Here is a 15,764-nt window from a genome sequence, read left to right as displayed (position 1 = left end):
TTTACAAAATTTCAATTCCCAAGAACAATCAGGAGACTATGGCCTAGTGGTAATGTCACGGAACTACTAATCCAGTGGCCCAGACCCTGTAGCCATGGGTTCAAATCCCACATGGCAGCTGGTGGCATTTAAATTGAATTAATAAATTCAGTTAATTAATAAAAAAATTCTGGAGTTGAAAGCTAGTCTTATGGTGCCGTAAAAGTATAATTCATTGTCGTAAAAACCCATCTGGTTCACTTTAGTCCTTTAGGGAAGGAAACCTGCCTTCCTTACTTGGTCTAGCCTACATGTAACTCCAGACCCACAGCAATGTGGTTGACTCTTACATGCCCTTTGAAATGCCTATCAAGCCACTCAGTTCAAGGGCAATTAGGGATGGGCAACAAATGCTGGCCTGTCAGCGATGCCCACATCCCACGAAAGACTAAAAAAAGGTTGAAATGTTTTCATCATACATTCATATCAGTTATGAAGGTGCGCATTTTTGCAGGTTATAAAAGTAGTGACACAGGCTAATAGAGCTTTACAAAAAGCAAACAATTCACTGGTATTAACTTTTCTATTCTTTCCTTCTAGAAATTATGTTAACTTGTATAACTTAGTCAGACCACATTTGGAGCACTGAACAGCTCTCGTTTCCATATCATAAGGGATGTAGAGAAAGTGCAAAATAAGATTTAGAATCATACCAGAACGGAGAAGTTGTACCCATCAGGAAAGACTGAACAGGCTGGGGCTTTTTTCTCTAGAAAAGACTGAGGAATGACTTGATAAAAGGTCAAAATGTTTCCAGATACAGACCAGAACTAGGGGACTGTCATGCCAGGCCCCCACCTGCCAAGAATGAGGCACATTAATTCTGTCATGAACATTGATTTTTAAACTGTTGTTGGAGCGAGGAAATGACTTGCTAAACAGATCTGCCATGGCTGAAAAAGAACATTTACATACTAACACATATCAAAGGTGATGAAGCGCATTCCAGGGCCTGTTAAGGAGGATCCAATCCACAAGGGCGAGGACTGATTAAACCAGCTGGCCACATGACTATCTGGCTGTACCACAGTTTTCTTTTGAACTGACCAGAGAGTTTGAAGGCAGTGTCTGTTTGCTCCTGGACTGAGAAGATCTTTTTCCTGTCTGCTCCCATCTCTTTCTCACAAGCCTCTGAATCCACATGAACCCCAAGAGAGAAAAGTCTCCTACAGCGAACAAGAATAATACTGGGCCCCAACGAAAAGCGAGATCTAGCTACTATCAAGGACTCTACAGTGAGCTTGAAGAACCGTAAAAACAACTCTTCAGATATTGCCTCAAACCTTTCCACTTTATTTTTCTTTTGCTCTTTTCTGTCTCTATTTGCATGCATCTATCCCATATGCATGCTAGCGTGGGGCTCACCGTGTATCCATAGGCATTAAACGAATTAGAGTTTAAGTTTAATAAATTTCAACTTTTCTTCTTTAAACCTAAGGAAGTCTGTTTGTGCTAGTTTCTTTGCCTTATAATTGGAAAACAGTGAACAAGGATTCACCAAGAAAGAGCTAAAAACACTGTTTAAAATTAAACCCTGTTACGGTAAGACCAGGTGAAGGCTGAAAGGGAATGCTAGACCTCTTTCTCACCTGGTCGTAACAGAGACACAAATATAAAAGGTAGCCACTAATAAATCCAACAGAGAATTCAAGAGAGAAGCTTCTTTACCCGGAGTGTGAATGGAATATGGAACTTGCCATCAGAGAATAGTTGAGGCGAATAACAGATACATTCAAGGGTAAGTTAGATAAGCGTATGGGAAAGGAATAGAAGGGTATGTTGATGGGGTTAGCGAAGAGGGGTGGGAGAAGGCTCACGTGGGGCATAAACACTGGCATGAACCTGTTGGGCCAAATGGCCTGTTTGTGTGCTCCAAATACTTTGTAAATCTTTTAATAACGAAAATTCAGGACAAAATCAACACTCACTTGGACAAATGTAGATTAATTAAGGGCAAATTGTGTTAAACTTGCTTCAGTTTTTTGATGAAGGTAATGCTGTTGATGTGGTGTACATGGACTTCCAAAAGGCATTTGAAAAGGTGCCACATATCAGGCTTGTTATACAGTCAGTTATACAGCACAGAAACAGGCCCTTCGGCCCATCCTGACCGTGCCAGCCATCAAGCACCTACTTATTCTAATTCCATTTTCCACCACTTGGCCCGTAGCCTTGTATGCTATGACGTTTCAAGTCAACTAAATATTTCTTAAATGTTGGGAGGATTCTTGCATCTACCACCCCTTCAGGCAGTGCGTTCCAGATTCCAACCACCCTCTGGGTAAAAACATTTTCCTCAAATCCCCTCTAAACCTCTTGCCCCTTAGCTTAAATCTATGCTCCCTGGTTATTGACCCCTCCGCTAAGGGAAAAAGTTTCTTCCTATCTAACCTATCAATGACCCTCATAATGTTGTATACCTCAATCAGGTCCCCTTTCAGCCTTCTCTGCTCCAAGGAAAACAACCCTAGCCTTTCCAATCTCTCTTCACACCCGAAATGCTCCAGCCCAGACATCATCCTGGTGAATTTTCTCTGCACCCTCTCCAGTGCAATCACATCCTTCCTACAGTGTGGTGACCAGAACTGTACACAGTACTCCAGCTGTGGCCTAACTAGAGTTTTATACAGCCCCATCATAACTTCCCTCCTCTTATAGTCTATGCCTCAGCTAATAAAGGCAAGTATCCCATAGGCTTTCCTAACCACCTTATCTACCTGTGCTGCTGCCTTCAGTGATCTATGGACAAGTACACCAAGGTCCCCTCTGTACCTCCTAGGGTCCTACCATCCATTGTATATTCCCTTGCCTTATTAGCCCTTCCAAAATGCATCACCTCACACACTTCAGTATTAGGGGAGGTGGTGGCGTAGTGGTATTGTCACTGGACTAGTAACCCAGAGACCCAGGGTATTGCTCTGGGGACATGGGTTCAAATCCCACCACAGCAGGTGGTGGAATTTGAATTCAATTAATAAATCTGGAATTAAAAAGCTAGTCTAATGATGGCCATTAAACCATTGTCGATTGTTGTAATACCTCAAAATGAGGTGACTACCTAGTGAAGCTACAACACAGGACTATCTGCCAAATTGCATAAGCAGCATGCGATAGACAGAGCTAAGCGTTCTCATAACCAATGCATCAGATCTAAGCTCTGCAGTCCTGCCACATCCAGCCGTGAATGGTTGTGGACAATTAAACAACTAACGGGAGGAGGTGGCTCCACAAATATCCCCATCCTCAATAATGGGGGAGCCCAGCACATCAGTGCGAAAGATAAGGCATCTGCAACAATCTTCAGCATGAAGTGCCGAGTTGATGATCCATCTTGGCCTCCTCCTAAAGTCCCCAGCATCACAGATGCCAGACTTCAGCCAATTCGATTCACTCCGCGTGATGTCAACAAACGACTGAAGGCACTGGATATTGCAAAGACTATGGGCCCTGACAATATTCCAGCAATAGTACTGAAGACCTGTGCTCTAGAACTTGCCGTGCCCCTAGCCAAGCTGTTCCAGTACAATAACACTGGCATCTACCCTGCAGTGTGGAAAATTGCCCAAGTAGGTCCCGTACACAAAAAGCAGGACAAGTCCAACCCAGCCAATTACCACCCCATCAGCCTGCTCTCAAACATCAGCAAAGTGATGGAAGGTGTCATCAACAGTGCCATCAAGCGGCACTTGCTTAGCAATAACCTGTTCAGTGACGTTCAGTTTGGGTTCCGCCAGGGTCACGCAGCTCCTGACCTCATTACAGCCTTGGTTCAAACATGGACAAAAGAACTGAACTCAAGAGGTGAGGTGAAGTGAGAGTGACTGCTCTTGACATCAAGGCAGCATTTGAGAGTATAGCATCAAGGAGCCCTAGCAAAACTGAAGTCAATGGGAATCAGGGGGAAAACTCTCCGCTGGTTGGAGTCATACTTAGCGCAAAGGTTGTGGTTGTTGGAGGTCAATCATCTGAGCTCCAGGACATCACTGCAGGAGTTCCTCAGGGTTGTGTCCTAGACCCAACCATCTTCAGCTGCTTCATCAATGACCTTCCTTCAACCATAAGGTCAGAAGTGGGGATGCTCGATGATTACACAATGTTCAGCACCATTCGCAACTCCTCAGATACTGAAGCAGTCCATGTAGAAAGCAGCAAGACTTGGACAATATGGGCTGATAAGTGGCAAGTAACATTCAAGCCACACAAGTGCTGGGCAATGACCTTCTCCAACAAGAGAGAATCTAACCATCTCCCCTTGATATTCAATGGCATTACCATCGCTGAATCCCCACTATCAACATCCTAGGGACTACCATTGACCAGAAACTGAACTGGAGTAGCCATACAAATACTGTGGCTACAAGAGCAGGTCAGAGGCTAGGAATCCAGCGGCGAGTAATTCATCGCCTGACTCCCCAAAGCCTGACCACCATCTACAAGGTACAAGTCAGGAGTGTGATGGAATATTCTCCACTTGCCTGGATGGGTGCAGCTCCAACAACACTCAAGAAGCTCAACACCATCCGGGACAAAGCAGCCCGCTTGATTGGCACCCCATCCACAAACAAACATTCACTCCCTCCACCACCGACGCACAGTGGCAGCAGTGTGTACCATCTACAAGATGCACTGCAGCAATGCAACAAGGATCCTTCAACAGCACCTTCCAAACCCGCGACCTCCACCAACTGGAAGGACAAGGGCAGCAAATGCATGGGAACACCACCACCTGCAAGTTCCCCTCCAGGTCACACACTGTCCGGACTTGGAACTATATCGCCGTTCCTTCATTGTCACTGGGTCAAACTCCTGGAACACACTTCCTAACAGCACTGTGAGTGTACCTACCCCACATGGACTGCAGCGGTTCAAGAAGGCAGCTTACCACCACCTTCTCAAGAGCAATTAGGGATGGGCAATAAATGCTGGCCTGGCCAGCGATGCCATCATCCCATGAATGAATTTTAAAAAAAGTTCCATTTGCCACTGCTCTGCCCATCTATATCATCCTGTAATCTAAGGCTTTCCTCATTATTTACGACACTAATTTTCGTGTCATCAGCGAACTTACTGATCATACCTCCTATATTCGCATCTAAATCATTAATGTACACTACAAACAGCAAGGATCCCAGCACCGATCCCCGCGGTACACCACTGTTCACAGGCTTCCACTTGCAAAAACAACCCTCGACCATCACCCTCTGCCTCCTGCCACTAAGCCAATTTTGGATCCAATTTGCCAAATTGCCCTGGATCCCATGGGCTCTTACCTTCTTAACCAATCTCCTATGCAGGACCTTATCAAAAGCCTTAGTGATGTCCATGCAGACTACATCTACTGCTTCACCCTCATCTACACATTTAGTCACCACCTCGAAAATTCAATCAAGTTTGTTAGACACGATCTCCCCCCAACAAAGCCATGCTGACTACCCCTGATTAATCCCTGCCTCTCCACGTGGAGATTAATCCTGTCCCTCAGAATTTTTTCCAATAATTTCCCTACCACTGATGTTCGACTCACCGGCCTGTAATTACCTGGTTTATTCCTTCTTGAATAATGGTACCACATTCGCTGTCCTCCAGTCCTCTGGTACCTCTTTTGTGGCCAGAGAGGATCTGAAAATGTGTGGCAGAACCCCTGCTATCTCCTCCCTTGCCTCACATACATCTCATCTGGGCCTGAGGATTTATCCACTTTTAAGCCCGCTAAAACAGCAAACAGTTCCTCCCTTTCAATGCTAATATGTTCAAGTATATCACAATCTTCCTCCCTGATCTCTACACCTACATCATCTTTCTCCATAGTGAACACAGTGGAAAAGTAATCATTTAAAACCTCACCTACGTCCTCCAGCTCCACACACAGATTGCCACATTGGTCCCTAATGAGCCCTACTCTTTCCCTGGTTATCATGTTGCCCCTAATATACTTATAAAAACGCCTTGGGATTTTCCTTTATCTTGCCTGCCAGTGTTTTCTCATCCCCCCTCTGCGCTCTCCTAATTACTTTTTCAAGTACCCCCCTACACTTTCTATACTCTAGTGCCTCCGCTGTTTTCAACGCTCTGAATCTGCAACAAGCCTCCTTTTTTCCCTTATCCAATCCTCTATATCCCTTGACATCCAGGGGTCCCTGGCCTTGTTGGTCCTATCCTTCAACTTAACAGGAACCAGTTGGCTCTGAACGCTCACTATTTCCACAGAATGACTCCCATTGATCTGATGTAGACTTTCCTACAAGTAGCTGCTCCCAGTCCACTTTGGCCAGATCCTGTTTTATCAGATTGAAGTCGGCCTTCCCCCAATTCAGTACCTTTATTTCCAGTCCAGCTTTGTCCTTTTCCATAACTACCTTAAAGCTTAGAGAGTTATGGTCACTATCCCCGAAATGCTCCCCCACTGACACTTCTACCACTTGTCCAGCTTCATTAGCTAGGATTAGGTCCAGTACCGTCCCTTCTCTTGTAGGACTTTCTACGTACTGGCTCAAAAAGCTCTCCTGTATGTATTTTAAGAATTCCACCCCCTTTAAGTCTTTTGCACTGACTATCCCAGTTGATATTGGGGATGTTGAAATCCCCTACTATTATTACCCTATTATTTTTACACCTCTGAGATTTGCCTACATATTTGCTCCTCAACCTCTCCCTGACTGTATGGAGGCTTTTAGCACACGCCCAGCCAAGTGATTGCCTCCTTTTTGTTTTGAAGTTCTACCCATATGGCCTCATTTGAGGAACCTTCCAAGATATCATCCCTCCTTACTGCAGTAATTGACTACTTGATCAACAGTGCAATGCCATCTCCTTTTTTATCCCCTCCCCTGTCTCGCCTGATGATTCTATACCCTGGAATATTGAGTTGCCCAGTCCTGCCCCTTCCTCAACCGCGTCTCTGTGATAGTATAACATGTCCGCACAGTTAGAGCCCATGGATTAAAAGGGACAGTAGCAGCATGGATACAAAATTGGCTGAGTGACAGAAAACAGTAGTTGTGAATGGTTGTTTTACAGACTGGAGGAAGGTATATGGTGGGGTTCACCAAGGGTTGGAATTAATGATCACTGCTTTACTTGATCTATATTAAAAAAAACAACTTTGGTGTGCAGGGCATAATGTCAAAATCTGCTGATAAAAGAAAACTTGGCAGTATAGTGAACTGCGAAGAGGATAGTGATAGATTTCAAGAAGACATAGATAAGCTGGTGGAATGGGTGGACATGTGGCAGATAAAATTTAATTCAGAGAAGTGTGAAATGTTTCATTTTGGTAGGAAGAAGGAGAAACAATGTAAAAAAAAAAAAGGGTAAATTCTAAACCAGGTGCAAGAGTAGAGGGACCTGGGGGTATACATGCACAAATCTTTGAAGGTGTGGTTAATAAGGCATCCCGGATTCTGGGTTTTATAAATAGCAGTCTAAAAACAAGGAAGTTATGGTGAGACTTTATTGAAAATGAAAACTGATATAACTCAACTGGAGTATTTTGTCCAGTTCTGGAGCATCACACTTTAGGAAGGATGCGAAGGCATTGGAGAGGGTGCAGAAAAGATTCAAGAGTATGGTTTCAAGGACGAGCGACTTCAGTTATGAGGATAGGTTGGTGTGAGCAGGGAGAGAGCCCTCATTAATTTTAGCTTTCTTCGGCTGCCTTAGTTAGCTGGTTTGGGTTGATCTTGAGTACATTATCTAGGCTGTCACTGCAAAGCAGTAGAGGGAATATTGCATTCCGAAGGTGTCAGTTTTTGGATGAAATGTTAAACTGAGCCCTAAGTGTTCAGGTGGGCATAAAAGATCTCATGGTGTTATACAAAGAGGAGCAAGGAACTTTTCCTATGTCCTGACCAACACCAAAAAATAATTGCTATCTTTGCAACCAGGCTGTATGCAAACTGGCTTTTTCATCTGCTTACATGAAAATAATGACTATTTCAAAAGCCATTGGCTGTGAAATGCTTTGGGACGTCCCGAGGACATAGGTGCAAGACATGGGAAAATTTCCTTTAATTTTCCCTAATGCACAACTATTGAAGCAATTTTCTTTGAGTGCATGCTTCACCCAGATCTTCCTGAGCCAAGGACCAACTAGGTCAATTGGTTATTAGAAAATATTAGCATAACTACAAAGCTTGAGCAAGGTGTCCTCAGACAATAGAGTTGGGATTTTCAGAAACACATGCTCACTTCAAAGCGAAGATCAGTAAAGAGTGATCAAAAGCAGAAAGCAAAGCTAATTTCCACCACCCCCAACCAAATCCAAATGTAACGCCCAATTGCACTTGACCGTGAACAACACAGATTAGGAATTCAACATTGGAATATTTAGCCTGCAGGGTGTAAATTTTTTTTAACCCCCACAGGCTACCAGAACAGCTCTCTAGATATTGCATATATTCCACCAGAGCTCTTGGACCAAGGACACCCTGAAACAAATCTAGAGTTGCATGTTTCTCCCAATCCTACTCAAAAGTGAAATGGTACTTTAGCTTTGTGCACTATATTGTATCGGCAGCGAATAGGTAAAATCCTGTGATAGGCAGAGTAGAACAAAATATAGCCATTGATAAAATAGATACCTTTGAGGATAAGTATTATTTCTCAGCACATTGTAGCTTGACCTTAACCCAGGATAAGGATCAATTGGTCTGTAGGTCGGTTTCTTTCCCATTTTCATACACAAGGCATTCAACTCTACTGTTGGAGTAACACTGTCTAAAAATACAAGTAAAATTTGGTTAATTTTATGCCATCTGAGTTCAACATTATGCACACACTTTTTAACTTGTACAATAACTGGCTTAGGAGTTGTATGGTTATGTGAACAACTAGTAAAAGGTGAGAGTTGTGAAAGCAATCCACAAAATGAAATTCAGTACCTTTACTTTTGACCTTATACTTTAAGAGACACTCTTACTGATGGTTTTAACCTTTAGTTTTGTCAGAGTTTGACAAACAGCAATCAACATTGCTACTTTCAGTGACTATTCTATTAAAACTAATTTTTACCAGGATTTTTTGAATCATTACGTGGGGGACGAGGTGGTGGTTTTGGGAGACTGGTTTCCACTAAGGCCTTTGCGGCTGCTGCATGCTGAGCCTTCTTGATGCTACTTCCTTCAGCTTCCCAGTGTTGGTCACCAAGTGTCAGCTGCACTGTAAAAACCTAAAAGCAAAATTTACAAGTCGTCAGTTCAGTGCAAACCATTATAGGATTTAACTTCAATTTCCATTTAGTGTATAGATTGCATTTAGGTTGCATATTATAATGAAAGCAGTTAAGCATTACCACTAAACCTCACCAACTGCACTTAAAAATACTTTGGGTGCAGATATAGGTATTTTAAAAGCAAAAACTGCATTATTTCTATAAGAAATAGTACTGTAATCATTAGAATGTTTAAGTTTATCTTTCAGGGCAATTAGAGATGGGCAATAAATGCTGGCCTAGCCAGCAATGCCCACATCCTGTGAAAGAATTTTAAAAAGATATTCCTCTATATAATCAAAAAGCCATTATGGCATTCAAGTACAATATTTAAGAAATGCCACTTGACATACAAGACAGATGGATGTTGGCGACCGATTAAGGTAGGTGCATGCCAAGATCATATTACATTTGTCAACATGGTATGAACTAAATTTCTTGCAATTCAAGTAAAAAATATTCCCACTCAAAATCTCTCTCCTGTCAATTCCAGAAACCAAGGAATCACACTCAATAGTTCCATAGGAGACAGATGAATTCAAGGCCATGCCTTATTGGTAATTTGAATAAACCTAGGCAATGAACATCAGCTGGCTATTCAACCAGAGCATCATAGCCAGTCCTTGCCTCAACTGACAACCATGTATGCACTTTTCAGCAGAGATCACTAGACAGGAAACAGCATAGGGAACCCTGGATGATTTATCTTCTCCAAGTAAATATACAGACCAGGAACTGAATCAGGCACCTCGTGGCCTATGTTATTTAGTGAAAATTCCCCACTAAGCCAAGGTAGACCATGAGAATTCCTTTTATGTAAACTGGTTTCTTTTGTCCGTTATTCTTCTCTCCCTTTATAGCCAGAATGCAGAACAGTAGATAGCACATTAATATCTCCCAAAGTAAACAATGTTATTCCTTTGATATCCACCCAGAAAGTGGTACCCCAAAGTATATCCTCAACGAACATTTCAAATTTTTCTATGGATTGGAATTTCAGATCAGCCCAGGAGATGCATCGGTATCAAGCTTTTAATTTTCATAAATTCTAGCCTGTAGTCCTCCCAACAAAACTGACTGTTGGGAATAGAAGCTGAGGCCTCCCTCCCAACTATATACACTGGGCAACAAGTCAGCTTTATGGGTACAGGAAGAGCATAAAAGCGATCAGTTTGAGAACAAAAAAGGTTTTAGCATGTGATAGAATGTTTTGTAAACTGGCTGAAGAATTCCTGGGATTGGTGGCGTCCTATGGGGCATATGCTGGGGAAACACTTCTATCAGGTCTGTAAGACTCCCCCAACCACAGAGAAATTCTGATAGGAAGGAGGGCATGTTTCTGCCCTCTTCCACTGAGAAGAGCAATCAATTGGGGATGGGAAAGTGGAAAACTCCCGTTACATTTTTTAAAGCTTTGAGAAGAATGGCCCACCCTCTCCTCCAGAAAGCACTATAATGGGCCATTCCAAATTTCTTGCCCCACCCTTATCACAGGTAGCCGATGCACAGGAAGCAATAGAAATGGCACAGGCACCTACCACTATGTCTTGGACCCATTCCCAGGATTTAGGGCACGATTAAATGTTGGATTTGACAGAAAGTTACAAGCCTCACCCTCCCACAACCCAGTGGAGTAGGAAGTGGAGAAAAACTTCAGGAATTTCAGGTCCATTAAGTTCGAACTTACTGAGTTCACTATCATATGCTTATGTTATAAGCAACTGTGGTTCCAAGAGCAATGCAAATTCTGAGATGGGAAAGTTGCAGTTTAGTAAACTCTGCGCCATGCTCGTTTGAAGTCCAAATGGAAAGTCTATGGTGTAATTCGCCATGTTCTTAAACTAACTGGAAACTTCAACTCTCATGTAGACGGGAGCGATTTAAAAATTCCACTTTTGCACTTTTTTTTTTAGTGAAATGCTGTCTAGCCAATCACTTCCTCATCACCAAATGCAATTGTGGCAAGCATGAGCGTGCGCATAGAGATTAACAACCTACCTCTACTTAAGAGAAATTTGTTCCCTCGCCAACACCAAGGTCACTGTACTGCAAATCTACATTTCATTCAACCTCACCTAGTAATAAGAATGTACAGATTCATTTAGATACTCGAGGACATGTACTAAATATTTAAAACTTTGTAAGTACATCGACCAAGGTCCCAAGTTACATTAGTTATTAGGGAGTTTTTAAGGAAAAGCGCACTCTACAACATTGCCTAATATCCAGACTGAATTGATGTGGATAAAAATAAGAGAGAAACCGGGCCAAAAATAATGTCAGGGCATTGTTGCCACAAAGCCTTTGCATTGCTCTCACCCAAAATTTCTGAAGAAATTGCAGCACCTTGAACTTAAAAGTTGCAGAATACACACACCAATTTGAAATAACCTATTCAAAACTTGGGGAATGGACTCCAATTAAAAACACAAGAGGGAAGGAATATTAATGTTTTGTACTTACCTTGGCATGAGCTGGACCAAGTTCATTTAGAAGTTTGTATTCTGGCTGAATCTTGTTGAAACGGGCTAACTCATTCACAAGACACATAGGGGTTTTCTCTTTGGGGTTTGCCATGTTTGAAGGAACTGAAAGAGTTATATCGCATCAACCAACACATTTACGTCTGTATTGTTACCAAATGTTATCCTACCCCCACCCCACAAGCATCCATTACTGCCCGTACTGATGAAATATACCAATAAAAATTTCCTGCGGCAATAGATTTTAAAATACATCAGTATTTAAGACACATGCCCATGTTCTTACTAATCCAAAAAAGATCATACAAAAAGGTTATGTTTTCACTGCAATAAATTTTGCCTTTCCTGCATATAACTGGGTGACAGGTTTGCACAAGTGGATTAATTTTATGAGCTAAATGAAATATGCATCTCAATTCCAGCTATATTTCAGTGAATAAAGTCTAAACTTAATAATTAATCTTGATCACAATAAGTTGCTTGTTGGAGAAAATGCGAGATGGCCACAACAATTTTCTGCCATCATGGACTTTAACAAAATATAGTTAGATTGCTTCATACAAGCTAAACTGCATTTGTTTTATCTGTGAAGCAAGTCTAAATATACAAAGATAGTTAAGGTATTAGACAGAGCAGGGGCATCTGATTGCATGTGTACCACCCCCTCCCAAGCCACCAGGCCTTCAAAGCCCAGACATTTCAGCCCTATTTAGTTGGTTAGTCCAGTATTAATTTTGTGGCCAGGTGGTTTGGAAAGGGTGGATCTTAGTTCTTTTGCTTCCTTGGCAGATAAAGCCTGAATCAGATACCAAGATCTGTTAGTAACAATCAACAGTATGTGCAAATTAATGAGAGCATTGTATGTGGCCATGAGACATGGCATTTACATATGCAGCCAAAGACAACAGAAATTGGACACCCTCAGTATAAAGCAAAATGTACATGACACAGAAACTGGGTTCACTATCATAAAATAATCTGGAGTTCTTCCAATTTTTCTCAGCAAACTCTTGGAAAGGTACTAAGCACCCCTTCGCATATAATAGCACAAGGAACAGAAAACTTATTACATTCTTCCAATTAAACTTTTAAAAATCCACAAGTTGGATAGTACATTTTTGCATCATTTTCACTATGAATTTGCATAAAATTGCCCTGCAGAAATGAACAGGTTGACAAAAAGTTATGCCAGTCAATCACATTAAATAAAGTTGACTAGAGCTATTTGCATTGCAGTCAATGATAGGAATTCACCATAAAGAACTAATTACAAAACAAAGGAAATTTCAAAGATTCAACAATGCTGCTGACTGCAACTAGTTTAATTCTTGCACTGCTTAAAATATAAAAAGATTTTTTAAAAAAACACTTGTCATATTTCATTCAGAAAATTGCCATATTCAAGCAAATGTATCTTCAAATACAAGTGAAACCAAAAGTAATTTTGAATAAAAATGAATTTTAATTCAATAACTTGTAAATGTGTCAGCTGTGGATCAGTTGGTAGCAACCTCATCTCAGTCAGAAAGGCAAGGGTTCAAGTCCCACTCCAAAGCTTGAGGACAAAAATCAAAGCTGACACTCCAGTGCAGCACTGAGGGAGTACTGCATTGTCAGAGGTACCACCTTTTGGAGAAGACGTTAAACCAATGCTCCACCTGCCTGCCTGGGTGGATATAAAAGATCCATGGCACTACTTCAAATTAGACCAGGAAAATTATCCCCAATGACCTGGCCAATATTAATTCCTCAATCAACATCACAAAAACAGATTATTTAGTCATTATAAGATTGCTGTTCGTGGAAGTTTGTGGTGTGCAAATTGGCTGCCATGTTTCCTACATTACAATAGTGACTACACTTGAAAAAGTACTTCATTGGCTGTAAAGCACGGAGACGTCCAGTGGTCGTGAAAGGCGCTAATTTAAAAGCACGTCTTTTGTTCTCTTATTTCTACAGCACCCTTGGAGAAACTGGAGGATGGCGGACAGAACAGAATTAGCTGGACCTCAGCAGTAACATGGATAACAGCAATGCAGTCTGCAAGTTTAGGTTAGCTGCACTTAGGAGAGGTCAGCAAGGAGAAAATTGAGCCTCAAGGAAATATAAGCACGGCTAAGCATTTCAGCATCAGAAAAGAAAAAGGGGTAGCCATATTAGAGGTGAAAAAGTGGTCCTGTTGGCAAGTTGGATGCAGAAAGGAGGTTGAACTTAGTGTTAAGCAGTACACAACAGGTCCATACTTCTGGTCTTAATTGAAGAGTCAGTTGGAGAGATTCATGGAATCTAGGTTGAATGGATTTGGAATGCTTGTGGAATCCTAAGGCAGCAATTTCAGGTTTTGCTTAATATCAGATAGGCAGGTGAAGATGTTAGCAACAGCAATGGGTCAGTGGAAGAGGCAGAGTGCAAGAGCTTAAATAAAGCTGTTTACTTGAGGAAGCCAATTCCATGCTTCCAGAAGATGTCACCAACAGACAGCAATTATTCAGAATGGGGGGGGGGGGGGGGGGGGGCAGGTGAAAGAGAGAAAGAAAGGGAGGGAAGCAACAGTCAAGCTGATCACATATGCATAAAAGGAGAAACTGCTCAAGGAAATATAATGACCGTGAGACAATAAATAGGAGTGGAACTACAAGCGGCTAACACCAAGAAAGTAGATGGTGCAAGACATGCCCAAGGAGGATGCGGTGCTTGACAGTGTTAAAGGCAGTGTACAGATTGAGTGCTAAAAGTTTAAGAATCTAAAAATTAAAAAAAATCTTGGCACATCTATAACTTGATCCTTAGTCCACCATTGCTACACAACTATATAAGCCACAATGTTTCTGCCCATCTGAGCATTACAAATATGTAATTAACACTACTTTACTGTAGAAGATATCCAAGTTGTTCATGTACTTACACAGCAATGAAATAGCCATATCAGTTATGTGCTTCGTTGGTTAGTGCATTAGCCTTTACCAAAGTACTATGCATGGAAGGTCAAAAGCAAAATTTCCTGCAGCATGTAAACTGCAGCAACATTAAGCCATTTACTGTTTTCCAAAACTTGATCTGGAAAATCAAGGATTTACAGTGAAGAAAATGGACAAAAGACTGCACCCGAGCATTCTATCGGGAGACAAACTGAGCAACCCAGTGAACTTCAATCATCATATTGCTTTTTGGGGAAGTGCCTACTCCTAACTAATAAAATTGCCCAAATCAGCAATGTGGCAAATTAAGGACATAGAACGATGCCCTGCCATTGTATAGTACAGAACAAACTGGCTCACCACCACCCTCTCAAGGGCGATTAGGGATGGGCAATAAATGCTGGTTTTGCTAGCAAAGCACACATCCCATAGGTGAAAAAAATTGTCTTGAGCCATTACAGTAGTTGCTTATTCTACAGCTCAAAGAGTACAATAAAATTCATTAAAGCGTAAGGGACTGCAATGTCAAGATTAGGATGTGAAATTGTTTCCGTTTATATAAGTTTTGGAATTGCCGTTCCTTACTCACCCAAAGATGACCTAGTTGGGCTTTGAATAGGTCCTGGCTAGATATTTAACACAAATATTCCTCAAAAGCAAAAACAATAGAGCTGTATCTCTAAACTATTCATCACTCCAAACAAAACCAAAAAATAAGCGGCAAGAATTATTCATCAGTAATTTGCACTTTAAACAAGAACAATTCATCAACTGCTCATCCATACTTACCTGCAGCTGCGGTGGTGGAAGTGGCAGACATGGAGGGTAAAGCTGAGTTTTGAATGGGCCTACTTGCGCTTTCTGATGGTAGAGGACCTATACCAGAAGGAATGCTCTGGCCAACAGTGCTACCCATAAGAGGCTGCGATAGACTGGAGGATGAGTTATGAACCTGAATCTGAGACATTTCACACTTCCAACTCATTAACTTTAAGATTAGGTTTACAGGAAGATTTCACAGAGGTGCTGGTTAAGATCAGAAATAAGCAGTAGCAGGATTTATCTGGAAAAGAAATACAAACATGTCACAATTCAGTACAACTGTATTAACCAATC

The 15,764-nt window shown here is 41.7% G+C and overlaps 1 protein-coding gene across 5 annotated transcripts in view; it reads right to left on the bottom strand.

Annotated features, from left to right (window-relative positions):
• Window positions 1–15,764, bottom strand: part of stau1 (staufen double-stranded RNA binding protein 1) — a 64,169-nt gene that overhangs the window by 32,815 nt on the left and 15,590 nt on the right. For 4 of the 5 annotated variants that reach the window (XM_068048265.1, XM_068048267.1, XM_068048266.1 and 1 more), the window contains exons 2-5: window positions 15,438–15,711; window positions 11,711–11,835; window positions 9,049–9,205; window positions 8,619–8,754 (exon numbers count right to left, since the gene is read on the bottom strand). In XM_068048265.1, the coding sequence (XP_067904366.1) occupies window positions 8,619–8,754; window positions 9,049–9,205; window positions 11,711–11,835; window positions 15,438–15,633 (614 nt within the window). In that variant the 5' untranslated portion in view covers window positions 15,634–15,711. Of the gene's footprint in view, window positions 1–8,618; window positions 8,755–9,048; window positions 9,206–11,710; window positions 11,836–14,635; window positions 14,767–15,437; window positions 15,712–15,764 lie in introns of those variants that run through there. The other variant, XM_068048269.1, reaches the window with a different exon arrangement.

This window comes from Heterodontus francisci, chromosome 16, assembly GCF_036365525.1.
Source record: "Heterodontus francisci isolate sHetFra1 chromosome 16, sHetFra1.hap1, whole genome shotgun sequence".
Classification (NCBI taxonomy): domain Eukaryota; kingdom Metazoa; phylum Chordata; class Chondrichthyes; order Heterodontiformes; family Heterodontidae; genus Heterodontus; species Heterodontus francisci.
Note: the sequence above shows the minus strand (reverse complement) of the source record. Positions and strands in the feature narration are given on the sequence as shown.